Genomic DNA, 25,872 nt, shown 5'->3' on the forward strand with positions numbered 1-25,872 from the left:
ATTGTAAAGTGAATCAACTGTATATTTTGTGGGGAAACACTTTTATTAGATCTTTATTAGAAAGATCTAATAAACTGGTGGAACAGACTCAATGGGCGGAATGGTCCCCTCTTGTTACTGTTTTCCTATATTCCTAATGTGCGATAGTTGACCTGAATGTCAGCTCCCTGTGCATTGTATTTGTATTACCGATCTATTCACTATTGAACCGTAAAATCTGCTGGCAAATGTGTAGCAATTACTAACTAAACGGGTTTACAATTGATCTCTGGTATTGTACGTCCTTGTAATATGCATTGGAGTAGTTATTTGAATGCTTACATGTCTTTTGTTTTGAAGCTGCCTGAATTAATTTGTTAAGGTTCCTCACAAGTGTTTCCCAGATGTTTAATCAGCAGCACTGCAGCTGTTGAGATCGAGGGCAATTCAGAGTGAAACTGTACCAATTTTAACCTGACTGCTGAATATTAAGCCGCAAGCTCTTGAGCTATGAGCAACAATTAGACAAGCGAAGCTTCGTCAGTCTCGAGATTTCATAGAATTGTATTAAAATTTGAAATGGGATTCAAAAACTAAACCCAGGACAATACTTTAGGATGTTCCAAGACGATAGAACAGGAGGATACAGGTTTAGAGTTGCAAAGGGCAATTAAGGACAGATATCAGAAAGTATTTCTTTACTCGAGTAATTAACAACTGGTAAAGGTTGCCACGAAGTGTGGTTGAGGCCACGGCACGGGAATCATGTGAAAAGGAGCTTCCATACTGTAATGGCAGGATGATAAAGTGGATGAGATAAGTTGGGCCAAAAGGCCTTCTTTATCTAAACCAATCTTGTAATTAGCTGACGCTATATCACAAAAAATAATCCAGTTTCAATAAAGATAGGTGCATTATGTAAAATGGGAAAGGAAAATGTAACTGTTCAATCCACTGCTGCTATTATTCAGATGGCTGCTGTTTAGCTAGAGGCAAACTGTTTTACAAACCACACAATTCCTGACCAATAAATATACTGGGTTTAATACTGTGGCTGTATTGAAGTTGTTCTGAAAATCAAGTCAAGTTCTATTCATTAATCTTTCGCTTAAGAGAATTGTTGATAGCTATTTTGGTTCAAGCTTATGTATTTGAACTTTTTGTTCACCTTGCATACGGCCTATAATGTCAGAGCTTCTCAGTGGGATTTGCTGTCATGTGTAGTGACTGTACATTTACAGGCAATTGTACACTCAGCAATGAATCACAAATAACCTTGAAAATGTTGCTGAGTTTTTTTCCTTAAAAATCCATTTTTAATGATCATAGATTGCTGAGGCCTTCAGTGTGCATTTAGTTTGAGTGACCTTGCCAGGAGTTTCAATATGTGGTAAACATGGAGTTGGTTTTCATTAAAGTGGTCATAATCCAAACCTTTGACTGGAGAACTTTATCATTTGTCCAAATTTCATTAACTGGAAATGAAAACCCTTTAAATGTTTCAGCACAGTCTGTGAATTTCAGTCTAGTCACAGTATGGTCACGGCAGATTTACAACATCCTTTTGCAACTGGCTTTTTCAATCGAACGTATAGTTCCTAAATCTACTGCTAGTCACATTTTTGTTCTCGTCTGTAAATGTGACTTACTGCAAAATAATCCACATGATGTGGATGTTACAGTGTAGGACAGGTCACACAAAAAAGGTATTATGGCTTTAATCCAGAGTGAACCTGTGAAATGAGGCTGAAAGCAGTTTCTGCTGCATTGTGTTTTAGAGAAAAGATGAAAATGAAACTGTCAGTATCAATTTTCAGCAATGTTTCATTTTTCGGCTCCACTGATTTTCTTTTTATTTTACCATTTTTGTATTGTTTTAAATTTGCATGAGTTCCTATTCAGTTGCAACGTTATTCAGTGAAATGTGAAAACCCGCAACAAATCTCTATTGAAATGTATTGTCTGTCTCTCAGATTACCTTTACAAGGGTTACATCTTTGGTTTGACAAAAGCATGAAAAAGATGAAACCAAATAGCTTGCCTTACTAATGTTGATGTCGTCAAAGAAAAATCTTACAGTATTTTTATAAACAGGTGAAATCCCAATCATTATTACATTATTTTATGAATTGTAATCAGACCGCTTATGTTTGAAGTTGAGTTGGTTTGATTATTTCCATTTCTGTTTTTACTCCAATAACCTGTCATTAAGAGATATTTATTAGAGGTGAAATGATTTCAGTTATTTCCTTTATTATCTAACCACTTAGCAGTGCAAACTGCTCGAGCGCCAGAAGCTGCTGGTCACAGAGTTTGGTATTTGATACCGAGTGCTTCAGTGACTAGAGTCAGGGCTTTTCGAGTTGGGAGGACAAAACCAGTATCCCGTATGTGTTAACAAATTTTAAATACGCACTTCTCAAAATAAAGTTAAAATATTTAATGGACACACGCATATATTTTGATGACACCCCAAAGCCTTAAATTAAGTCGGAGTCGTAATACAACAAAAACAAATTACATTTGTATAGTGCTTTTCACACCAGAAAGACATCGCAGCGCACTTTTTTTGGACCCGAGCTGAGAGTTGTGGTCAGAAAGGGTGGCGGTCAGGGGGTTGGTGGTGGGAGGGTGGCTGAAGGCACGGTTGAAAAGGAAGGTCTTTAGACTGGACTTGAAGGAGGTAAGAGAGGGGGTCCCTCCAAGGTGCAACTCTCCTACCTGCTGAAACACCTAGAGTTTTTATCCCCTTGTTTCCTTGTACTCTCACACTTACACAATACAAATTCTTACAGACAATGAGTTTTCATGCAAATCAGACAACAATAACAACAAAAATAAAATTACAATTGCAAAGCGCCTTTCACGTTGGGAGGACGTCCCAAGATGCTGAACAGTCAGGAATCAGGACCCGAGTGTGGTGGGGGGAGCAGGGTTAGGATGAGGAAGGGCAGAGAGGGAGGAGGGCGGCTAAAGGCACAGTCAAAAAGGAGGGTCTTGAGTCGTGTCTTGAAGGAGGCAAGAGAAGGAGCAAGGCAAAGGGATTGTGGGATGGAGTTGCAAAGGTGGGGGCAGAGAGACGGAAAGCTCGACCGCCGATGGCCGGAGCCTGCTCCATGTCTCCTGCTGAATGGAGGGACCAAACAGGGGTCAGCAGGTCAGAGAGGTAGGAGGGGGCTGTGGAGGGCCTTCAAAGTGAGGATGAGGATTTTGAATTCCATGTTCTGAGGGATGGCGAGCCAATGGAACCAGGCGAGGGTGGGCGTGATGGGGTCACGGAGCCTGGTGCGGGAGAGGACACAAGCTGCAGAGTTCTGGATGATCTGCAGCTTGTGGAGGGAAGAGTTGGGGAGGCCGACAAGGAGGGAGTTTCCGTAGTCGAGCCTTGAGCTGACGAATGCATGTACGGAGGTTTCGGCGGTCTGAGGGGTGAGGCAGTAGCGGAGTCTGGCAATGTTGCGGAGGTGGGGGAAGGCAGAGCGGGTCATGGCATGGATATGGGGGAGAAAGGACAGTTGAGGGTCAAACAAGATGCCCAGGTTCCTGACTGGCTTGGTGAGGTGGAGTGGGCAACCGTGGATGCTGATGCTACCAGTGCCTGAGATGCGGAGGTGCTGGTGCGAGACAGCCTCAGTCTTGCTGACATTCAGCTGTAGAAAGTTGGCTCTCATCCATAACTTGATGTCTGACAGACAGCCTGTCAGAATGTCAGTTTGTTCTGGAATCGAGGGTGGAGGCAGAGAGATGGGTGTCATCTGTGTACATGTGGAGGTTGACCCCATGTTTGCGTATGATGTCAGCAAGGGGGAGCATGTAGAGGTTGAAGAGGAGGCGACCAATGATAGAGCCCAGAAGAACACCGCACGAGATTGTGCGGGGGCTGGAAGAGAAACCGTTGGCAGAAACAAATTGGAGATGGTGTGAGAGATAAGACCTGAACCATTGAGGGACAGAATGTTGAAGGTTAAGGTGAGAGGAGAGGCGGTGGAGGAGGATGGAAAGCTTGAAGGCAGCAGACAGGTCAAGGAGGACGAGGAGGCAGAGGGAGCCCTGGTCACAGATGGACAGGATGTCTTTGGCACCTTGACCAGGGCAGTAGATGGCTGAAAGTAGGGAAACAACATCCTTTAACTGATTCCAAAAGAATACCATGCAAATATGAGGGCAACATTCTTACAAACATTCAGTCTCCATTCAAACAAATATTCAATCAAGTTTGCAGGTTCCCTGGTCATGGTGTTACCGTTGCCACACGCTGTTGTTCGCTATAGATTCATCTGTGTCCCGCTATATCAAGGTACATTTGTGTTGTATTAGTGCCAAAAATACTCAGTATAAATATTTATATACAGTGTAAGGAGAAAAGAGTAGTGTGGAGAGCAGAATGTATGTACATTTGCTTTAGAATGCGAACAAAATTCAGAATGACTGTACCAAGTCTAATTTTGTTCACAAACAGTACATTATTTCTTGCATATTGAAGTGGCCTGCAACTGAAACATATTTTACAATAGTTATTTGCATCCAATTTTTTTTAAAAAAATGTTTTGTTCAAGCAGTTGATTACATTGGTACTGCCTTTCAAAGCAATTTAAGAAACTTGCATCAGCCAATATGAGAATGAGGTTTATTCTCCCATAATGATCACTGCGAGACAAGCTGGTGTTCATTTGATGTTTATACTTCTTTCTTTCAAGGCAGGTTGTAGAGTAGTGATGGCTTGTGATACCTTGTGATTGTTATGCATGTCACTCCAATACTACTATATGACATAGAAATTACAGAGTTATAAGGCAAAGAAACAAGCTATTCAGCCCAACCAGTGCGTGCCAGTGTTTATACTCCACACAAGCTCCCACCCCTCTTATTCCCCTGTCCTTTTCTTTGTTTCCTTCGCCCTCACATATGCACCAGGTTTTCCTCGTACATTGATGCTATTTGCTTCAACCACAGCTTCCAGCTGTATATTTCACTACCCTGTAATTCAGTAGAGAATCATTATTTCATTGAACTATCTTAATAACAGTCATTATAATAAAATGAATTGGAGGCTTTTGCTCTAAAGAATGATTTCAGAAAATAAGGAATTGTTTTTGATGTTTCAGCCACGTTAATAACCAGCAATGTTAATTGACATCTTCCATGACTTGTTAGAACATGACAGGTTTGAACATGTTCCGTGTACAGTAGATAATGTTGCTAGACGGTTTCAATTAGATCAACTGATTCATAATGAAGGGACCCCTGCCAAAGCATTGGCCAATCTTTCTCATTTGGGTGGTTTTTTTTTGGTCAGCCAGGTGTCTGACACATGCGGAAACCCATCGCCATGCTTAAGAGTATTCTGATTGATCAGATGGGTCTTTCCTGCATTCTCACTTGTATTTTACAATTTCCTGCGTCTTTTCTTTTAATCTCCAATTTTTTTTCTGTTTATCTATTTTTCTTTACTAATTTACAAATAACAATAATCCTTGCATATAGTATCTTATCACGTCATCAAAGTGTCTCAAAGTGCCTCACCGGATTTTACTGTAAATTGTAGTGACTGTATTTGTCAGCAAACTCAGCAGCCAATGTACACACAGTAATGTCCGACAAATAGCCATGAAGTGAATGATGAATTTTATTTGGGATTGTTGACCAGTACTCTTCTCTTTTTGAATAGTGCCATGGGATCTTTAATATCCACCTGAGCAGGCAGACAGCACCTCAGGTTAACATCTTATCCAAAAGATGGCAGCTCTGACAATGCAATACTCCACTAGCATTGCACTGGAGTCCAAACGAGATTGAGTTCAAAGTCTTAGCATGAGGCTTGAAGCACAACCTTCTGACTCAGAGGCAAGAGTGCTACAAACTGAGCCAGATTGATGCTCATCTTTTTGGGGAGTTAGTCCGGTGTCTAACACATGCAAAAACTCATCACCATGCTTAATCATAACCAAACCAGACAGATTTCCACATATGTATGTGACCTACGCATGGAAATGTTCCTATATTGGAAGGGAATGCAGAATCTCTCCTTTATTCTGGATAATATTTGTTTGTTGGCTTGCTTGGCAGTGACTTTTACAGATTTCACCCAATTATTTACTACAATTGTTAAATATTCATTTTTGTTTACAAGCACAAAGTAATATAAATCACTGGGATGGGACCATTTCAGAGAGTGAAATTAATCGCAATACCCATTGAAAAAAATAGATCTGTGCTTTTATGTGAGATGTTGGGCGAAGCTTTCAATGAGTGTCAACTTTGGTTATGTTAGCTATGATGGGATTTCCCATTATAATCTTGGATAACGCTTTACAGAATTTTGACCCCCTAGTAGGTGAAGTTTGTGGTGTTTCATAATCTGTTCCTTGTGTCATTTAACACAAGAAACTTTACCCTATTGTTGCTTAACATCACAATCTAAGTGGGGTTCACAACACCACCAACAACAAAATTACATTTGTACAGTGCCTTTCACATCGGGAGGACGTCCCAAGGCGCTGAACAGTCAGGGGTCAGGACCCGAGCGTGGGGGGTTGGGATGAGGGAGGGCAGAGGGGCTAGTAGGGTGGCCAAAGGCACAGTCAAAAATGAGGGTCTTGAGTCGTGCCTTGAAGGAGGCAAGAGAGGGGGGAGCAAGGTGAAGGGATTGTGGGATGGAGTTCCAAAGAGTAAGTGAGAAATAAGTGAGGTTTGATCATTTTTGTACATTTACATACTGGCTCCAGCCCTAATGTTTTACATGATGATCTTATCTCTAAATTATTACCTCATTGTGAAGGAAATTGCCTGTCTAGGAATAAATGTAAAATAATAAGATAATTAAACCTTGATGAAGTTCATCAAACTACATCGTTGTTAAGCCCTCTGAGACGCTACCCCACATGAAGGACAATGTATGAATAAATGCAAATTGTTCTCATCCACTTGACCCCACAAGGAAAAAACTGTACACATGTTAGTCTGAGGCTGTGAAGCTAAACTAAAATATCACAAGGAAAATTATTCATTATGGAAGTCAAATAGACATGATTATGCAGACAATCAGTATGATGTTTGTATTGTTTAGCTTTGCATCCATCACCCACGCAGTGTGGCATTCAATCCACGTACTCCTTATGCGCTTAGCTATTCCATAGTCTGCTGTATGGAGTTGTGCCTTGTGGCTTTATATCTGGTTTGTCTGCAGTTATTAACATTCATTTGAAAATGACACTGTTTGAGATTTATATCTGAACTAAGTATTTTATCTTTGAAGTTAGATATCCAATGTTATCAACCTATCTGTCACCCAAAAACGTAGCTTTCATTTACAATTGTTACCCCCACACACCTTTAAGGCCTCCTTCCATTTCTACACAAACTACAGTTCCCATGATGATTGGGAGCTTAGTGCGTCTCCCAATGCAGTAACTCACAAAGCCTCCTACGCTGTAGACTGCAAAAAGTGAAACTGCAGCATGAATGAACTGTCATAAGAGAACTTTCCGATTGTAAGACTCGAGACAACTGCTTTAAAATGAAGACATTTTCCGTTTCTGTGATAATCCCACATACATGACTCACAGAGTGTCACCTTTAGACACATCCTACACTGGTCTGCAAATGTCTCTTATACCTCCTTCAGATACGAAGTGGGGGTTAAACGTGATGGAAGCAGATCATAAATTATAAAACATTGTGGGGTGGCAGTGAAGGGTGCTGTTGCACATGGCTCTGCTGTGGATGCCTGCTGTTCACACAATTCATAATAACTTGAAGAAGATAGTTTCTAATAATTATACAATTTTCTGATGATACCAAGTGACCTGATCAGGTGAATAATCCAAGGTCAGTCGAACAGCAGTGAAAAAGATCTAGAGGAATTAAACAGATGGGTCCAGGAGTGACCATTTCCATTCTGAATTTCCATTCAGACCACTTCAAAAACTAACTCTTCTGGAAATCGAAAGGAGATTTAGAAATGCTGGCAAGAACGTCCAAATCTTAATGCAGAAAACTTAAATCCAGATGAAGTTCCCAGATTTTGACATCAATTCCATTACGGGAATTTCACCTGCACCTTATTGTTTAAACGCACAGCCACCTGGTGAATTTATGAATGAACGCGGCAGTTAATACAATGTGGAAAATGAATTATCTTGAGGATTACAAAAAAGGTTAATGGTGTCCTTTTGTTTCTTTCCCTTTCCTCAGATGAATTGTTATGACAGGAGATTGCGGAAGACAGGGCCTGAACGGGAGAACAGCAGAAATGATCTAGTTGCTCCTCCAGCTCGCTCACGGGTTAATGGCTGGACATTGCCTCTTCACTCATTCCAGTTGATCGCCTGGGTGCTGTACGTGTACCTAGCTACAGTCGGCTTTGGAATTTACATACCGTTGTTGCCATACAATTGGAAATACGTGGGTTATGCTGTATCCTTTACAGAATGTGATTGAGTCAACTTATCGTGCGTGTTTGTTGCACCAATATCTTTTCCACTAATTACCTTGAGTTTCATTTTCTCTGGATAAAAGAAGATGGGGTGACATTTGTGGCATTTTATAGTGAATTCAACCCATTATCACCTACAAAGTACACAGTCAGTACACTGCCCACTAACAATCCTGCGAAACCCTTTCAGATGTTCTGTCGATGTGATAAGGCAAGAATCAAATGCAAGAATTATTATTATGAAATCCTGCTAATTTGTTTCTGTTAATTGTCACCAGTCATTACCGAGGCAGCATTTAATGTACCTTCACAACATACTGACTGAATTCAGTATCATGACTGTGTTTAAATGTTAATTGCAAGTCAGCTTTTAGCATGGAGGTTTTCCTCAGTTGCTAATACTGTCCTGAAGCTGGTTGGGAGAGGAGGGGTCGAGAGGAAGACACAGCAACAACTCTGACAATAGTAGTGAGGTTATAAAATATCCAATGAAAAGCATTGATGGATTTTGAAAATAGGGTCTGAAGCTCTTTGTTCAACAATCCATCTTCGCTCACTAAGCAAATGTCATCACTTTTTCATACAAAGGTTGTTAATAGCGATAGAAAATAATCCAGCAGGTCATTCATTTGATTTATATTGTCTTGCATTGTCTTATATTGCAACTATGCAAGCAAGTTTAAACAGAAGCTTTGAACAAGATCTTTACTGGGTTTACAAGATTCACGAGCCAGAACAGAGGCAGTTTCGTCTGTAGATATTTGGTATATTGAAGGACCTTAAAAATCATTCTAAGAATTAATTAAAGGAGAGTGAGGGAGAGTTTAGATAAGAATTGCGCTGAGTTAAACTGAGAATAAGCATTGCACATTTGTAGATTGTTAGGAGATTGGGAGCTTTGCAGGGGGATGGGGCAGAAAGGGCCAAAGACTGAGCAGAGAAGATGTGTGTATTTGGATGAGAGATGGCTTAGTGATTGACGACTGAAGAGGAAGACTTAAAAACCTGAAAGGTAATTTTTTTCGGCTGAAAAAAATAGTAAAATAAACAGTTGTGAAGATGTAAGGGAGCCAGAAGGAAGAGAAACAATCATTTGTCTGTTTTGCTGTCCACCTAGTATTTCCTGTTTGCCATTGAACAGGATAGAGATAATGTACTTCTGTTTTCTTACAACAGCTATCTGCACATTAATAACTACACTTTAACTGGCAAATTAATGTGTAAACCTTTCTTCAAAGCAAAAATAGTTAAAAAGAAAACACTATGGTCAAAAAGCTGCATTTGTCAAATTTTGTTAGTGCTAGTAGGCAAGGAATTGAAGCACAGGCTTGTTATTCCAATTGAAAAAGCAATCATTTTATTACTTTAAATGGGAAATTTGAGAACGACAAAAGATTATTATATAAAAGATCCCTTTATCACCAGAGAGATATCGTGCAGTATATATTTTTCCATCTTCCATTCATTTACTAAAAAACGTTTAAACCTATTCTCCTAATTTGCCTCTAAATAATTATTTTGAGCAATGTGCTTAAAACAGTTTTCATTGTCTTCCCCTTACTGTCAATCTATCTCTGATTCTGTTCCTTAACTCTTAACATATCTAGATAATTGGCCTGATATTTGTCTTTCACTTTGTCGTTCACTTGGTTGCTGTTTCCATTGACCCTGCTGACAACAGTGTGCGTGCCAAAAAGAATTACAACACTCCCATGCCAATGTTTGATCGGACTAAGCATCCTCATGTCATTCAGAATCTACACTGCTACCTGTGTGAGGTGGATGTGTATGTATTGCCATATTTGTATTCACAGAATTAATTCTAGGTGTTCGATTTTAACCGGTTCTCTGAATGTTGAGCACTAATGGACTATGCATATTTTGGAGGAGGAGGGATATTATACTCACCTTAATGACAACAATTAGCAAAACCTGTATTCTTTTTTGGCTTGTTGTCGATTTGATCTCGATAAATCATTTCAATTTGTGTTCTTTGGTATAAGTTGTGTCCCTCCCAAGGTATCTCAGATGTGTTGGAAGTTATTCATTGCTCAGTGTGCTCTATGTTTCACATTCGTTGAAGTTAACTAACTCCTAATGTGGCAAGATTTGGCATTGTACGCTCATCAGTGATTCAAATGCAGTATTCAATGCACGGATATGAACTTATCGAGCACCTTTTTACAAGCACCTTTCACATTTTGTAGTCCTTTATAAAGACTATGATCACCGAGCTCAGTCACTTACAGCTTGAATATTGTGCTACTGATGGAAAACACACAGTCATTAACGGAAAACACACACGAGTGTCCCAAAACACTTTACAGTATGTCCTGTAAAGCACTTTGGGATGCTCTCCTGATGTGAAAGATGCTGCCACTAATGTAAGGATTGTTGTTGATGATTTGAAGAGAGAACACATTTGTGAAATCTATTAAGCAGAGGACAGTAGCGCTAAGGTCATACCAACAAATGTCTGAAAGAATCGTTTGCTTTTCTAGGGGATCAAAAGCCAAACATTGCAGTTCCTGTAACAAGTGCGTTTCTGAATTTGATCATCACTGCAAGTGGCTGAATAATTGTGTGGGAGCAAGGAACTACTGGTGAGTTGAGTGGCACATAAGCATTGACTTGTTGTGAATCCAGGGTGTTTTTTTTAATCAATTTTGTGTGGCACAAAGCAGATGAGGAAGTTGGGATGTGGTAGGGATTTCATGCAAAAGTGTTTTAATTTTCATTATATTTTTGCAGTTAAAAATATAGTAAAATAATCTTTTCGGAATTATCTTAAGCTACACCTTGGTGGCGGGTTCTTTGCCAATATGTGTCAGCTCAAAGTAAGATTGCAATGTGTATGGCACCAGCACTATCTGGCACTTAGCTGTGAATAGCACTTGGAGCAGCTGCGGTGGAATCATTGGGGTCAAGATTGTGGTATTCCTAAACACATTCATTCCTGATTTAAAGGACAATGACGAAATGTGTTTGGAAATTCCCTCCTTCCCTGACTTCTGAATAATAGCTGAAGTCAACAAAAAATCTTGAGATCCCAAATAGCAATGCTTTCAGCTGTCGCTTTACAGGATGTCAATTTGTATAATTTCTGAAAAGTGCACTGAAAGGACCCAATCTGAGATACAAAATTGCTGTTAAAATATGTCAAGAATCATGCAGGCTTTGAGGTCTCACCTGCCAAAGTCCCTGTTTTATTTTCAGGCCTTGCTTGTTGTGAACCCAGCAAGATGAACTGAATACTCACCTGATGTGAAATTTTGACCTATTTATAACATAACGATTGTTTGTAAATCATTGGTGTAGATCACTAACAAATATGCAGTCACTATACTTCACATGGAATCCTGTAAAGGTGTTTGAGACGTTTTCAAGGATGTGATAAGTCACTATGTCAAATGCAAGGATTATTATTAAACATTTCATTAATAGCACATTAAGGATTATATCATTTCGGATCCTGGAGGCAGCAGGTGAAACAATTCCTATTCCCATTGAAAACAACAGAAGCTAATGAGTAAAATTCGGACATTGTTATGGATTCACTGCAGGTTTTATGTGACGTTACTCACCCAGGCAGGGTTCTTTTTAAAGCTTCTTTCCTGTTCTGTTTTTGCAGTCTGACCGCATTTTTCTTGTCCAGTATTTCTAAGCTTGAGCAACCCATTTGGTCCTAAATGATATTCCTCTTTTGTGCTAAAAAAGCAGACTGGAGGGCTACCCTATGTGAGGGGCACTATATAAATGCAAGATGATGTTGTTGTTGTTGAAAAAGTGTCCCTAATTCCTAGGAATGTTACAGCCACTGTCAGAATCTGTTGGAATGATGTTCTGTTTTATTTTCGAGAGGTACTCAAATTTTCTGGGGGGTACTTTTATTACCCGTCAATATGTTGCAGTTTCTGATGCTGTTTGTTCAGATTTGTGTGTTCTAAAACATTTGACATGATAAGGTGCGATATCAATACCAAGGATTTTTTTTCATGAGGTTAGCTTGAAACCATTAAATCACTGTATCTATTGGTTTACAGACCCACAAGTGTTTTAGAACACATATATCAGCAATAATATCATGGGTTTATTAGTGTTCAGCTGAACAGGCAAAAAGATCTCAGATTAATGACTTATCCAAAGGACGGCTGCTCTGACAATACCACTCTCCCACAACACTGCATTGGAATGTCTTTCCAGACCATGAGCTCAGAATCCCTGAAACAAACCTACAGCGGATGGAAAGACAGACAAATAAGCAGCCTAAAGAAAGCATGTAAATTACCTATCTAGAAAAGGTGATCTGCTGTGTCCTACTGAGGAAGTAATAAAAGGGCATGATCATTTGTCTTGTGTCATAGGATCATAGAACAACTCAGGAAGCCAATTCAGCCCATTATGTCTAACTAGCTCCCCCACTGGCGCTATCTACGCTAATGAGCAATTTGGGACGTCCTCTGGACGTGAAAGGCGCTATACGCTAAGTGGAGTCCTGTAGCTCAGTGGTTAGAGCACTCGCTTTGCAAGCGAGAGACCTGAGTTCAATTCCAGGCAGGGCGAAACCTTGGGCAAGTTTCCTTACTCCACACCCCTAATAATAATCCCTCCAAAACAAAACAATAATAAATTGGTCATTTTCAATCTATGACTGTTTGTGGGACATTGCTGTGCGCAATTGGCTGCCGCGTTCGCCCACAAATATACAGTCAATTCACTTTACAGTGTGTTCTGTGAAGCGCTTTGGGACGTCCTCCCGACGTGAAAAGCGCTATATCAAATGCAAGGATTATTATTATACAAATGTAATTTTGTGGTTGTTGTAATCCTATTTCTCTTCTCCTTCCTCAAACATCACCAGGAGCTCTGTTCCACAAAGGATCTCTACAAGAGCCTAATTTAGTGATATATTTGCCCTTTCTATTAGATATTGTTTGTAGCACTACAGTAAGAGCCGTAGATGCACTCTGTATCACAGCCTTTGGAGAAGGATGAAAAGCACATCATAAAGAATACTATTGGGATTTATATGGCTTTGCAGTAACGAAGGAATGCAATGCATATTTGAGTCTCCCAATGGTTTAGTACATTTATCACAGAGCTCCGAGACTCTATCCTGTGTGCAGGGCACTATGTTCCTGTTAACCCTGCAAATCAAAACCCTAATGGGTAAAGTGATCCTGGCTGGATGAGCAGTGGGAAGCTTGCCAGAATGTGCTCTCAATGCAAGCTATGCAGTTTTAGCTGGTTAGGCTCCAGCAGTAACTCAATGTATCCTCTGGTATCCCTAAACCTTGGCTCTTGTCAACCTGTGCTTCTGGATTTAGGTAAGAAGGGTGCATCCCTCTAGGGAGAGAGTGCGCATTCCATTCCAGACACTGGAATTTCCAATGTGTAGGTGACATACATGGAACTCTGTCTGATTTGGATTCTCTTAAGCATAGTGTTGGGTTCCTGCCTGTATCAAGACACCCGGGTGACCATAAATAAATAATGGCCACTTGCGCCAGTTACTGGAAGATGCCCGACACTTACAGAGCTGTATCCCACTAGAAGGAAAATCAAGAGGTCAGACAAGTTCAGGACTGGAGGGCAGGGAAGGGCGAGGGAAGCAGTGAGTGTTCTACTGGGAATAATAGAACATCCGAGAATCTTTAGTGGAAGGCTACTGCATTTAATGATTATATTCATAATATGTGCCCAGAAGCTACTTAACTAATTTTGCCCTGAGACTAATCTGGATTATCTTTCCAGTAAGCTTCTTTTTCCCCTTGTGTTGTGATTTTGCTCCTGTTGTGCACTGTTACTGATTTAGCCATAACTGGTTCCCATAGGAGCTGTTCTGGCACAGTAACCTGGTAACCATGAGTAGGGCTCGTCAGTGCTGCTGAAGAGTCTGGAAGGAGAAAATATCGACGATCACATCAGTAACCGAGTAGAGAGGGAGATCTTTTCTTTCTACAAGAAAACCACATGTTCACTGCACTGTTCCAGTAAATCCGGCGAAGCACTTTGAGATGCCCCCCCCCACCTGCCCCCCCCCCCCCCACCCATCACGAAAGGGGTTGTATCAAATGCAAGGATGATCATTATTGTTACTTTTTATTATTGTAAAGAGCAATTCCAAATGAATGTAATCCAGTCTAGCCTTGCATTCTGCTACGTACAAACCCAAACTGCCTTTGCGTGGATTTACTGTAACCAGGAACGGATTGTCTTAATGGGAAATAGGGAAATTTCCCGAGTGCCCCCATGAATGGTTTCCGATACTTACCAACATCCAAGTGAGTGACAGCTTCGATAGCCAATCACCGCCCAGATCCTGCCCTCCTGTTTAAGGCCCAGCAAAGTGTTTAAACACGTGGAGATTTTATGCTGATTTGGTGGATCTCTATCTTTCTGCCTCTACCCCTCGATTCCAGGACCGCTGCTGTTTTGAGCAACTGCCTGTCAGACATCAAGTCCTCCAGCTAAATGTCAGCAAGACCGAGGCTCTCCTGTTTGGCTTGGGAAAGCACCTTCTTAATCCAGGTGCCGACCACATCAATCTATATAGATGCACACTTCAACTCACAAAGCCACTCCAAAATCTCGGTGTCTTGTTCTATGCTCAAATGTCCTTATAGCCCATACATCCAGAACCTCACTCGGTCAGCTTTCTCCCATCTCTGCAACATCGCTCACATCCACTAAGACCGTTATACTCACCTTCATCACGTCCAGGCTTGACTATTCGAATGCATGCTCACTGAACCCCCATCTCCTCTCAAGACAAGTTGCAGACTATTAAGAAATGCAGTCCAAGTCCTTTCTCTGTGAGCTTATCACTCGCTCGCCACTGGCTCCCATCACCCAACAGATAGAATTCAAGATTCCTGTCCTAATGTTCAAATCTTTCCAACCTACCTCTGTGATCTCCCGAAGCCCTACTGCCTTTGCTTGGCAAACACTGGCCTGCTTCATTACCTCTGTTTGGTCTGCTTCATGTCTTCCACCTATTCCATCTCACCTTTGGTAGGTGAGGTATCAGCCATAAAAATTCCAGCAAGTATTGATGGACAGCACTGGGGAGCTTGGGAACAGTTCACCAACATGTTATGTCAAACACAGTTCTTGCACAACTAGAGAGGAAACTGATTAAAAAGGGAAACCAAGACTAGGCATTAGAGAACATTGGTGTTGAGCTGCATTTTATCTTGAATTCCTGCAAAAACAAATTTCTGTCATCTCACCGTATCTGTGTGTCAGCCTGGTTTAGTGATAGCACTCTCGCCTCTGAGTCACCAGGTTGTGGGTTCAAACCCCACGTCAGGACTTGAAATTACAGTGTCTAAGCTGACATTCCAATGCTGGGGGTGTATTGCATTGTTGGAAGTGCCGTTCTTTGGATGAGATGTTAAACCGAGATGGACATTAAAGACTCCATGGTACAACAGTATTCGAAAAGAGAAGGGAGTTTCTCCTGGTGTTTTGGCCAACAATCCCCCAAATAAAATTGTTCATTCACTTTGTGGCTGTTTGTGGGACATTGCTATACAAAAATTGGATGCTGCACTTTACCCAGAAAATACACAAGTCACTTCGCTTTACAATATATCCTGTGAAGCTCTTTAAGATGTCTTGACAATGTGGTAAGTTGCTACATCAAATGCAAGCATTATTATTATCTGCTGCAAAGTCGAATTGTGAATGGGAAACCAGTTGTGAGACTGTGCCGAATTTACCCACGTCTAAAATGTTTTTCTTTCCTCAGGTTTTTCTTTTACACTGTGGTCTCGGCAGTCCTTGGCATCCTGCTTCTAGTGCTTGTGGTCCTTTACGTTTTCATCCAACAGTTTGTGAACCCTGCACAACTACGCACTGCTCCTCAGTTTAAAAGTACGTCTGTTTGAGTTTCATTTCAAGGGTCACACTTGGATTAGCATTATGCTTCCTTTCTGCAGTTGCAAAGAAAAACATATGGGACTGCCATTGTTCATGGTTCTTAAATGAGCTCATTCATCAGTGTAGAGCACATGAGGCTGAGTTGACCTTTAGAATTTTTTTTCTCTTTCTCCATACACTCATCAGAATTTGAAGGGCTTATGCTCTCCATCCAATTGAAAATGCATTCAGCGAGACACTAAATTTGATCTATCAATCTATTTTAGTTTGTTTTTATGAGAGAAGGATCATTCTCCTCCTGTTCACCCAGCGCAGTGAAATTGTTGTTATGGATAATTATTCTCCTCTATTTGGTAGGTTTAGTGCATTTGCCCCTGTGTGCTTATAAATAAATAAAATGCAATTTTAAATATCTATTTCATTTCGATTTGTGTTTACAGTATTGTTTTTGATTTAAAATTGCAATAACAGTACAATTATTGTTAAATCAACAAATTTGTGTCAATTGTCAAACAGAGCACAATAATAGTTAGCTCATATCAACAAACATGCTGTAGTATACGGTAACCCCCGAAAGGGCTTCCCCAAATGCCTGTGTGGATAAATGAACTCTGTGATGCAGTACTAAAGCCTACATAGGAACATAGAACATCAGGAACAATCCTGCACTTTATAATCTCAGCTGAATCCTTTGCTAAAAATCTTCCTAGTTCCTTCTTGAATTTTTTTGATACAACATGTTTCCACCCTTCCCTTGGTCATCTATTCCACATCTTTGTTATTCCCTGCAAACAGAGTAATGAACGCAGTCCAGGAGGTTGGCAGGTTTGATTCCAATAATCAAGTCAAATTGAAAATTCACACTGGCTGTTTTTCACTATGTGCCAACGTCCTTACATGGTGTGTGCAACTCAGGCAGCACACAGGCAGAGGCATCTGATTTAAAAGCAAGCCTGAATTGGACAGAGGGAAAGAAAACTCTTTTTGGCATATCCTTAGGCTGCATTCTTACAAATGACCCAAAGGTACTAGGATAGTGTTTCAACCCATTGCACCGCCCAGCTCTCATGCAATCATTCCGGCTCTGTTACTGCACTCGGCACCAGCACTTTCTAAACTGTTTAGAATGGGCAGGGTGATCAGTAGTGAGCTGCTGTTCAAATGTTGTCATCCAGTGTATTGTATTATTCCTATAATCACTGACTGTTTGTTTCCCTAGATCTACAAGGAAATAACACTTGGCTAGCCTTCTTGCCTGTTGCACCCATTGAGACGTCAAAGGTTGGAATTCTGGTCATTGCGGGTGTCACCTTTCTCCTGGGTATTGCTTCGCTCCTGTTACTCGGCCATCTGCTGGGATTTCACGTTTATCTGTGTGAGTGCAATGATGGGCCAGAGCCTTTTTACTGGCCTCGTTTCAATTCCTTGCATCATTTATTGGTGGAGGGGAATGGTTCAATTTAGTTTCTGTGCAAACAGAATAGGCTGAAGGTGGGAGGCGTGGGTACTGGTGCAAGTATATGCTGGTGTTAACTCCTCCACTGATGGAGCATTCAGAATTCTAACCTTCTGCCCAAAGAATCTAAGCATTCTTCTAACCTCCCCTTTAATACCTCTTCCACTAATAATCCTCACCTTAAACTCCTGCAAAACACTCACCCATTGAATGATGCATGAGTGCTGCACATTGGAGTGCTGACGTGTGCATAGTGAAGGTTCACAAGTTCAACTTATTCTGCTCAGAGACACCAAACAGGGATCCACACCTCCCATTGAGGGTCAAGACAGAGGCTGAATCAAATGTACCTGTTTTTATTCACTGCTTTGTATACCTTTAATAATAATAATAATCCTTGCATTTGATATAGCGCTTTTCATGTCGGGAGGACGTCCCAAAGCGCTTCACAGAACACACTGTAAAGTGAATTGACTGTATATTTGTGGGCGAACGCGACAGCCAATTGCGCACAGCAATGTCCCACAAACAGTCGTAGATTGAAAATGGCCAATTTATTATTGTTTTGGTTTTTGGAGGGATTATTATTAGGCTCTGTGTGGAGTAAGGAAACTTGCCCAAGGTTTCGCCCTCTGCCTGGAATTGAACTCAGGTCTCTCACTTGCAAAACGAGTGCTCCAACCACTGAGCTACAGGACTCCACTTATCTAGTGCCTAGCCCAGTGCCTTGGGAGATCCTCCTGTTGTAAAAGGCGCAATTTGTTGTTGTTGTCTAAGATCAGCACAATGTTCTCCTCTTGGCTATGGGAGCTTCATAGCCTAGAAACAGAGGAATCAGAAAGTGAAAAAAACTTAGGGAAAGGAGGGGTACAATCCTCGTTTGTACTAAGTCCTACATCTAGTACAATTTATTGTAATGTTAACATCTCACATAAGCTACAGAAAGAAACGGTTGCTTTTTTTAATATATATGTATATGTGATAAAGCTCTACAGCAAATAGAAGGATTATTATTAGTATAGAGAGAGAGTACATCAGTAGATACATTTACGGAAATAAGAGTAAGTGAAATATGTGTGTTTCCACAGTGTTCAAGAAATTGAGTACATATGAGTACATAGTGCGAGAACGCCACAGTCAGAATGTGCGAGACCATGGGAACGATCCCGAGTCAGCACGCACTGCTGCTGCCAGAATGACCTCTGCACAGGTACAGCCTTTCATTTCCCAGAGCTCTGCTTCCTAGGTTTTGTCCAGTTGCAGTTTAATTTTTACCTCTTTGCAGAGAGCCTGCGTTCTGTGTTTTATATCCAATGCTGCAGGTTGTCTATCAACATTACCCGAACCTATAGAGTGTCTTGAGCATTTGAGCATATTCCCAAACACTGGGATAACGTAGTGCTTTGGATCCAAAACCTTGACACCCCATTAGGAAGGGTCTGGATAAAAAGAATGGCTGCTAGCCCGGAACAATAGGTTGCCATTGACTTCACTTCTGGCACAACCTGATGCAGCGCAGGAAGCAGACTGGTCTGCTGTGACCATTATCAGCATTTCCAGCACTAGAGGCAATTGCGAGAGCAGCCATCTGGCCAATCCACACTGGAGAGTACTAATGGGAGCTACTGGCCCACAGGGCACGCATGTTCTAAGTGACCTCTCGTGAGATACATGATAATGGCATTGCTTTATACTCAGATTGGGTTAGTGTTTTATCAGAATAGAGCGTCCGCAGTAGTTCAAGCCGGACTTTAGTCCTGTCCCATAAATGTGAGGATGATTCAAAGAGTGGATCAACATTTCAGTATTTACAAATACTTTCTATCCCTGTATTATTGTTGACATAAATTAAAGAACAGTACAGAGATTTGGTTTTTAAAAGAATAGTTTTGGGGCCTGATACCCCAATGGTTTCTCTCTCCAGGCTTTTCAGAATGGAGCCATTTTTTTATTTCTTGAGGTAACTAATTTTTTTTCCACCTGTGCCCTCTAGAATAGGCTATAAATTTTAAATGTTTACTTCGAAAAGTAATTCTTAGGATAGTATCTGTCAAAGAAATCGAAAATCCGGGTGGGAATGCCCCGAGGTCCGACTTAAAGATTTCCCCATTTCTGTATACTGGGTACCATGTTCTCGCCAACAAATCCCCTGGATAAAATTGGTCACTCGCTTTATGGCTGTTTGTGGAAAATTGCTATGCACAACTGGCTGCGGCATTTCATCCACAAAATGCAAAGTCAATCCACTCTACAGTAAACCTGGTGATGCTCTTTGAGATGCTTTTATTATAACACCATCCAAGAATTCACCTTGAGTAACCTGCAAAGTCCCACTAGGCTGTGGCTCCTGCTCCTGAGGTACCCAGGTAATGTGTGATGTGATGTGTTATGTTCTTTGCAGGATAAGCCCACAGCAAAGACTCAGCTAGATTCAGAACTTACCACAACAGCCTCCAGGTCAAGGTAAGCTATTTGAGAACATGCAACATATTTGCTCATTCAACATCCTCCACTTACTTCTTCGTTGTCAAAGCTTCTGTCACAATGGGCATTACCCACAACTCGGATACAGTTTAACGTCACTTGTGGTGCAACACCTCTATGTTTAATTCCCTCACGCTTAAACAACTAATAGATTAACAAAAATCACCAAGAGTCATTTTATTTCATTTGTACAGTGAACAGATGAGTTGTACGCTCAATGTTGAGATGTCATTAAATGCGATGTCTCGTGTATGATTGTGCTCATCCCGGGATAAGGGTTATAAAAAGTTACTGACCAATTGGCAGGTAGAAATTATTTGGACTTGACCACATTTGATTTAATTTACCAAAAGCAGGGTTGGTCAGGCTCTAATTGAAGATTGATATTAAACTGAAGACTGAGACTGAAATCAGATACAAATGTAATATAGGGAAGGGGCAAGTTAGATTGTAAATGTGAATTGCAATGAAATTGAAGTTGGCAGCCTGGCTCAGTTGGTAGCACTCTAAATTAAAATATTGTGGGTTCAACCCCCATGTTTAGACATAGTCTAGGTTGACATACCGATGCCGTCCTTTGATTAAGACATTAAACTGAAGTCCCATCTGCCTGCTCTAGTAGTTGGTTAAAGATCCCTTTGTACTATTTGAAAAGTGGAAGATGTCATCCTGACCAACAATCCTCCAGATAAAATGAGGCCTTTCATTTCCTGGCTGTTTGTGGTACATTGTTACGTGCAAAATTGGCTGTTGCATTCACTTACTAAAATACATAATCACTACACTCTAATAAGTCTGGTGAAGTGCTTTGAAATGTCCTCCCAATGTAAAACGTGATACATCAGGTATTATTTTTATTAGAAATTGTTAAGCACAGCCACTACAGTGTGACAATATAGTATGGGATTTACCATGCGACTTCTTCCTTTCTGCGTCCATCCTAAAACACCCAAAAAAATTGAAATAATAAGTTCATATCACGGAATGGGTATCTGATGGCTAACGCCTAATAATAATCCCTTCAAAACAAAAGAATAATAAATTGGTCATTTTCAATTCACGACTGTTTGTGGGACACTGCTGTGCGCAATTGGCTACCGCATTCACCCACAAATATACAGTCAATTCACTTTACAGTCTATTCTGTGAAGCGCTTTGAGACGTCGAGAAGATGTGAAAATGCTGTATAAAATGCAAGGATTATTATTATTATTAAAATCTGGAAGTTGGATCTAGCTGGACCAAGCCTGAAGCCAAATTTTTTTNGAAAAGTTTCCATGGCCCACACTCCTGCTGGCCATTCTCCTAACATGCTCACCGTCCTTGCTGGCCTTCAGTGGCCAGAGATATCAACTTCGACCTGGTTTGAATCCCGCGAGTAGAAGATAACTTATTCACTATCTTCTGTTCGCGGGATTCAAACAATTACAATGCCTGTCCTGGCAGTCTTCGGCACTGAAAAATACCGGCGGTGAAAAAGCTGATAAATGGTGGTATCGGCATTGTTTTTACACCTTGCTGGACTGGGTCTTTCCTCCGCCCCATCCCACCATCTCCAACTGGTTTCATACACCAGAGGAGTTTTCTTTTTAAACAGGAAATGTGGTAGCATCGCATTACCATTTTACGAGTGCGGCTGTTATTATGTATATTTTATAAATTCAGGCTGAGTTGAGCCACTTTACATATCTGTGTAAACCATTATGAAATGTGGGACCCAAGTTGATGCCCTTTCCAGATATGCAACTGTGCATTAAATTGTGGCTTGCATACCAAATTTCACAGTGAGTGTAACACCCATGATTTCTTTCCGGAGAGTGGTTGCAAATGTAGATCATGCATAAAGTAAGCAACTGCTAGAGCGCCACACGTCGTGCCAGTTCCACACAGAGTAGATGCAAACTCATCAATTGGAAAGTAGGTTAATACTGCTTGATCTCTTGTCGTGTGTGTGTATATATGTTTCACCCACAAAATATACAGTCAATTCCCTTTACAGTATATTCTGTGAAACACTTCGAGACGTCTCGAAGACATGATAAGGCGCTATATCAAATGCAAAGATTATTTTTATTACTGTTCCTCACTCCCCATGTTCTGATGTTCCTGTTATTGAGTGCCGTATTGCGAAATTTATTTTGTTCACCCTATCTAGTAGAATAGCTTCATAGAAGGGAATGAAGGATAGTCCCTGATCATTGGATCTTTGGGCTATAAGCAAAACTTCTAACCATTTAACCTATTCTTATTGCGCAGGAAAAAATAGGGAGCAGAACAGATTTAGGTGATTTTGATGTTGAAGGTCATGATGGGAAATCAATGAAGTGGGTATGAAGTTCTTTATGGGAAGGGATTGTCACGTTTTTTGCTAAATAACTATTTGTAAATTTAACACTAGCTTTTTGAATACTTTGAATAACCTGTCCATCCAGCATGTTACTGTGCTACGCTAACTTTATTCAAAAGATTCAAATCGATAACTATCTCTCGGCTCCCAATCATATCTGAACCATCAGTGATGTTCCAAGTGAAGGCAAAGCCCTTCCCCATAAACTGAGAGAGGAAATCAATGAGAACCTCTCCTGGAGCCAGCTCTTGGTACCACAGAGATCACAAAACACCAATCTAATGGCGCCTCCTGCATGCGTAATCCTGACGTCATAACTGTGCTTCTGGGATGACATCAGGGAGTCCGTGGAAAGGAGGAATATCGCTGGGCCCACTCCTCTCCCTCCGACTTCACATGATCAATTCTGATCTGATGTACGTAGAGTGAGTGAGTGAGGGAACCAACTCGGAGTCAGGTCCGAGGAGATCTGTGGCTGGGAATACCAGGCATTATACTCCACTACAGCGCAGTCCCATTATAAAACCGTTTCTTTACAGTTGATATATTTCATTACAATACAGTTGCAATATGAACGCAAATCAAGCTGTGGTTTGCAAAGTAAAATGGTTGAAGAAAGTTTGGGCAAAAATACGTCTCAGTTCACTATTTTTTTATCAACCTTTTTGTGGTGTGTAAACAGGAGCATAATTGTGGGCGATCTCGTTGACAACAATTCTCTTTATTAGCGTATTAGTGCCATCTAATGTTGGCAAACTGAATTACATCAGACAGGCTGAAGGGCTGAGCAACTGAACAGTATCAACTTCATGCCAACTAACACACAGACAATCGCCCTGCTTGTCCGTGCACTCGGTCAATAGCTTTAATTGCACTATTGTTTGAAAAGTCTGTGCCTCAGGAGATGTTTGCTTGTATTTTCTTCCCAGTGCTTCCAAATACCAAGACCAGGAACAATTCACCAATAGAACATCAAATGGGATCTGCCAAGAGACCTTCAGTGTTTCTACATCCGCAATCCCCTCTCACAGTCAGCAGGTATTTTTAAGCTATGTTGTTGCACATTTTGTAGCACTCATCCTGTAGCATATTGGTTAGAGCACTCGCCTCGCAAGCAAGAGGACCTGGGTTCGATTCCTGGGCAGGACGAAACCTTAGGCAAGTTTCCTTACTCCACACGCCTCTGTTTACCCAGCAATAAGTATTTTGTTATTCAATTGGCAGATTGCTTTCTGAGGGTAATAATCCCTCCAAAAAAATAAATAAATTTGGTCATTCAGTCCACAATTGTTTATGGGATACTGCTGTGCGCAATTGGCTGCTGCATTTTGTCCACAATATATTTACAATATATTCTGTGAAGCACTTTGATATGTCTCAACAATGTGATAAGGCGCTATATTAAATGCAACGATTATTATTGTTTTAATCTATTTAAACATTCATATTTGTGTCATTAAAGAGCTGATTATTATTATCTTGTTTAAAGTGCAGCATTAATATTGAAGCTGTTTTCTGTGACTTCTAAAATTAAAATAATTTAATGCTAGGAACCAAATAAGCGACCCAGAAATGGTTTACAAGAGGACAGTAACATCGACGAAACTAAATTTGTATCTGAGAAGACATCTACTGGTAAGAATAAAACAAATAAAGCAAGTATTTGAACCATCCAGTGCTATTTAGAATTTACAAAGCGCTTCAGATTTGTCTTTATTTAAAAAAAAGCCCAACATCATGAATGGGCATTTTTTTCTGTGCCGATACGAGTGGATTTGCATTATTTTTGGTCTCTTGTATGTGCTCATATCTCACTTCTTGTCAAACAGCTCAGTCCAATCCAGAACCACAGGACAAGTCTGATGGAACGCTACAGATTGATCACAAACACTTGAAGGAGCCTCACCGAGAAAGCCTGGAGTCTATAGAAGAGATCCCAGTGGTGCAAAATCCTCTTGGCAGTGCCACTATGGAAAGTACGTGCACAGAAGAGACGAGTAATACACACAAGAGCTTGGGAGCTTCAAATGAAAGCGTGCTTTTGGACAACACCTCGAGCTTGCTGGCAAATCCAAGGAGTTCTGAACAGTTGGCTCCAAAGCCGATGGTCCAGAAAGGCACAAGGATTCATCTGAACAAACAGAAATAACTTACTAAGCACATTTATTTGTTATCAAGCGAATCCAGATTTCATCTGGGCAAAATTGAATGAATATTTTCCTGATCTCTGAATGAAAACTTTGCGATAGAAAGTTGATCAATGCAGCAGGGATTCTTGAGGCCTTCGTGTGATAGATCAAGCCCAAGTGCCTAAGTCATTCTTCTGTTGAGAAGCAGGGTTTATTAGGCAGGCCTGGAAATTTTGAAATTCCAAATGTTTGCATTCAATGTGTCTTTGAATGCTGTGCCTGAAGCTGTATGAATGCTGTGCCTGAGGCTATGATTCTTTCTTATGCTGTGCCTGAACTTATAAGCGGAGTTGAGTGAACAGGGACATGATAAACTGTTGAGCTTACGTGGTTTGATGGTAGAATAGACCGCATGATCTAGCCCAAAGCTGCTGGATATAGAAGTGGGGGGGGGGGGGGGGAGGGAGGGAGTAGGTAGGAAGAGGAAGAAGGAACTAGATTTGACCTTGTCTTGAAATTTGCTATCTCAAAGTGCACTGCACTTGTAACTACTGATCCCAATAAGTTGCACAGTTCACAGTTGCCTGCGTCACACAAAGCTGCTAACCAGTACAACACAGAACTAAGGAGCGTGATGTACAAGAGTCTTCCAATTTCGTCCTTCCCCCACTTTTCAAATTCAAAGAAAACTCACGAAAATGGGGCATATTTGATAGATGTGGCATAACTCAAGTACCATAACTATTTGTATAAAGTAGACACTCGCTCGCAATGTATGTTCGTGTGGATGTTGGGTATATTTTTCAGTGTGAAATGGGAGTCAATTTACAGTACTCAGTTTTAGGGAAATGAAATTTAGAAAAAGAAATGTTTTAGTGAATGACCTGCACAATTCTCTCACTCATGTGTCATGAGGTCTTTATGCAATATTTGTGGGTCCCAGCGACAAGCATGTAGTCTTCTAGGTAAATGCCACACCAAAGCTGCTCCAACTCAGCAAATTGCTAGAGTAGGAATGAAGACCTGGTGTCTAACTTGTGATATTCACAAACCATATTTACTGCATTAATTGCAATAAATCCAGTTTGAATCCTCATTGACTCTGCTTTGCAAAATTCTCACTTAGGCTTTGCTGGCTGGGGATTTTTCAGACTTTGGA

The 25,872-nt window shown here is 40.8% G+C and overlaps 1 protein-coding gene across 1 annotated transcript in view; it reads left to right on the forward strand.

Moving 5' to 3' along the window:
- Positions 1-25,139, forward strand: part of zdhhc11 (zinc finger DHHC-type containing 11) — a 37,059-nt gene extending 11,920 nt beyond the window's left edge. The window contains exons 2-11 of the mRNA XM_007889644.2: positions 8,173-8,394; positions 10,021-10,199; positions 10,915-11,016; positions 16,167-16,291; positions 17,517-17,672; positions 18,842-18,963; positions 20,155-20,216; positions 23,514-23,622; positions 24,135-24,219; positions 24,414-25,139. Coding sequence (XP_007887835.1) covers positions 8,173-8,394; positions 10,021-10,199; positions 10,915-11,016; positions 16,167-16,291; positions 17,517-17,672; positions 18,842-18,963; positions 20,155-20,216; positions 23,514-23,622; positions 24,135-24,219; positions 24,414-24,733 — 1,482 coding nt within the window. The 3' untranslated portion in view covers positions 24,734-25,139. The remainder of the gene's footprint in view (positions 1-8,172; positions 8,395-10,020; positions 10,200-10,914; positions 11,017-16,166; positions 16,292-17,516; positions 17,673-18,841; positions 18,964-20,154; positions 20,217-23,513; positions 23,623-24,134; positions 24,220-24,413) is intronic.
- Positions 25,140-25,872: the final 733 nt, after the last annotated feature.

Source organism: Callorhinchus milii, unplaced genomic scaffold (genome assembly GCF_018977255.1).
Source record: "Callorhinchus milii isolate IMCB2004 unplaced genomic scaffold, IMCB_Cmil_1.0 Scaffold2, whole genome shotgun sequence".
Classification (NCBI taxonomy): Eukaryota; Metazoa; Chordata; class Chondrichthyes; order Chimaeriformes; family Callorhinchidae; genus Callorhinchus; species Callorhinchus milii.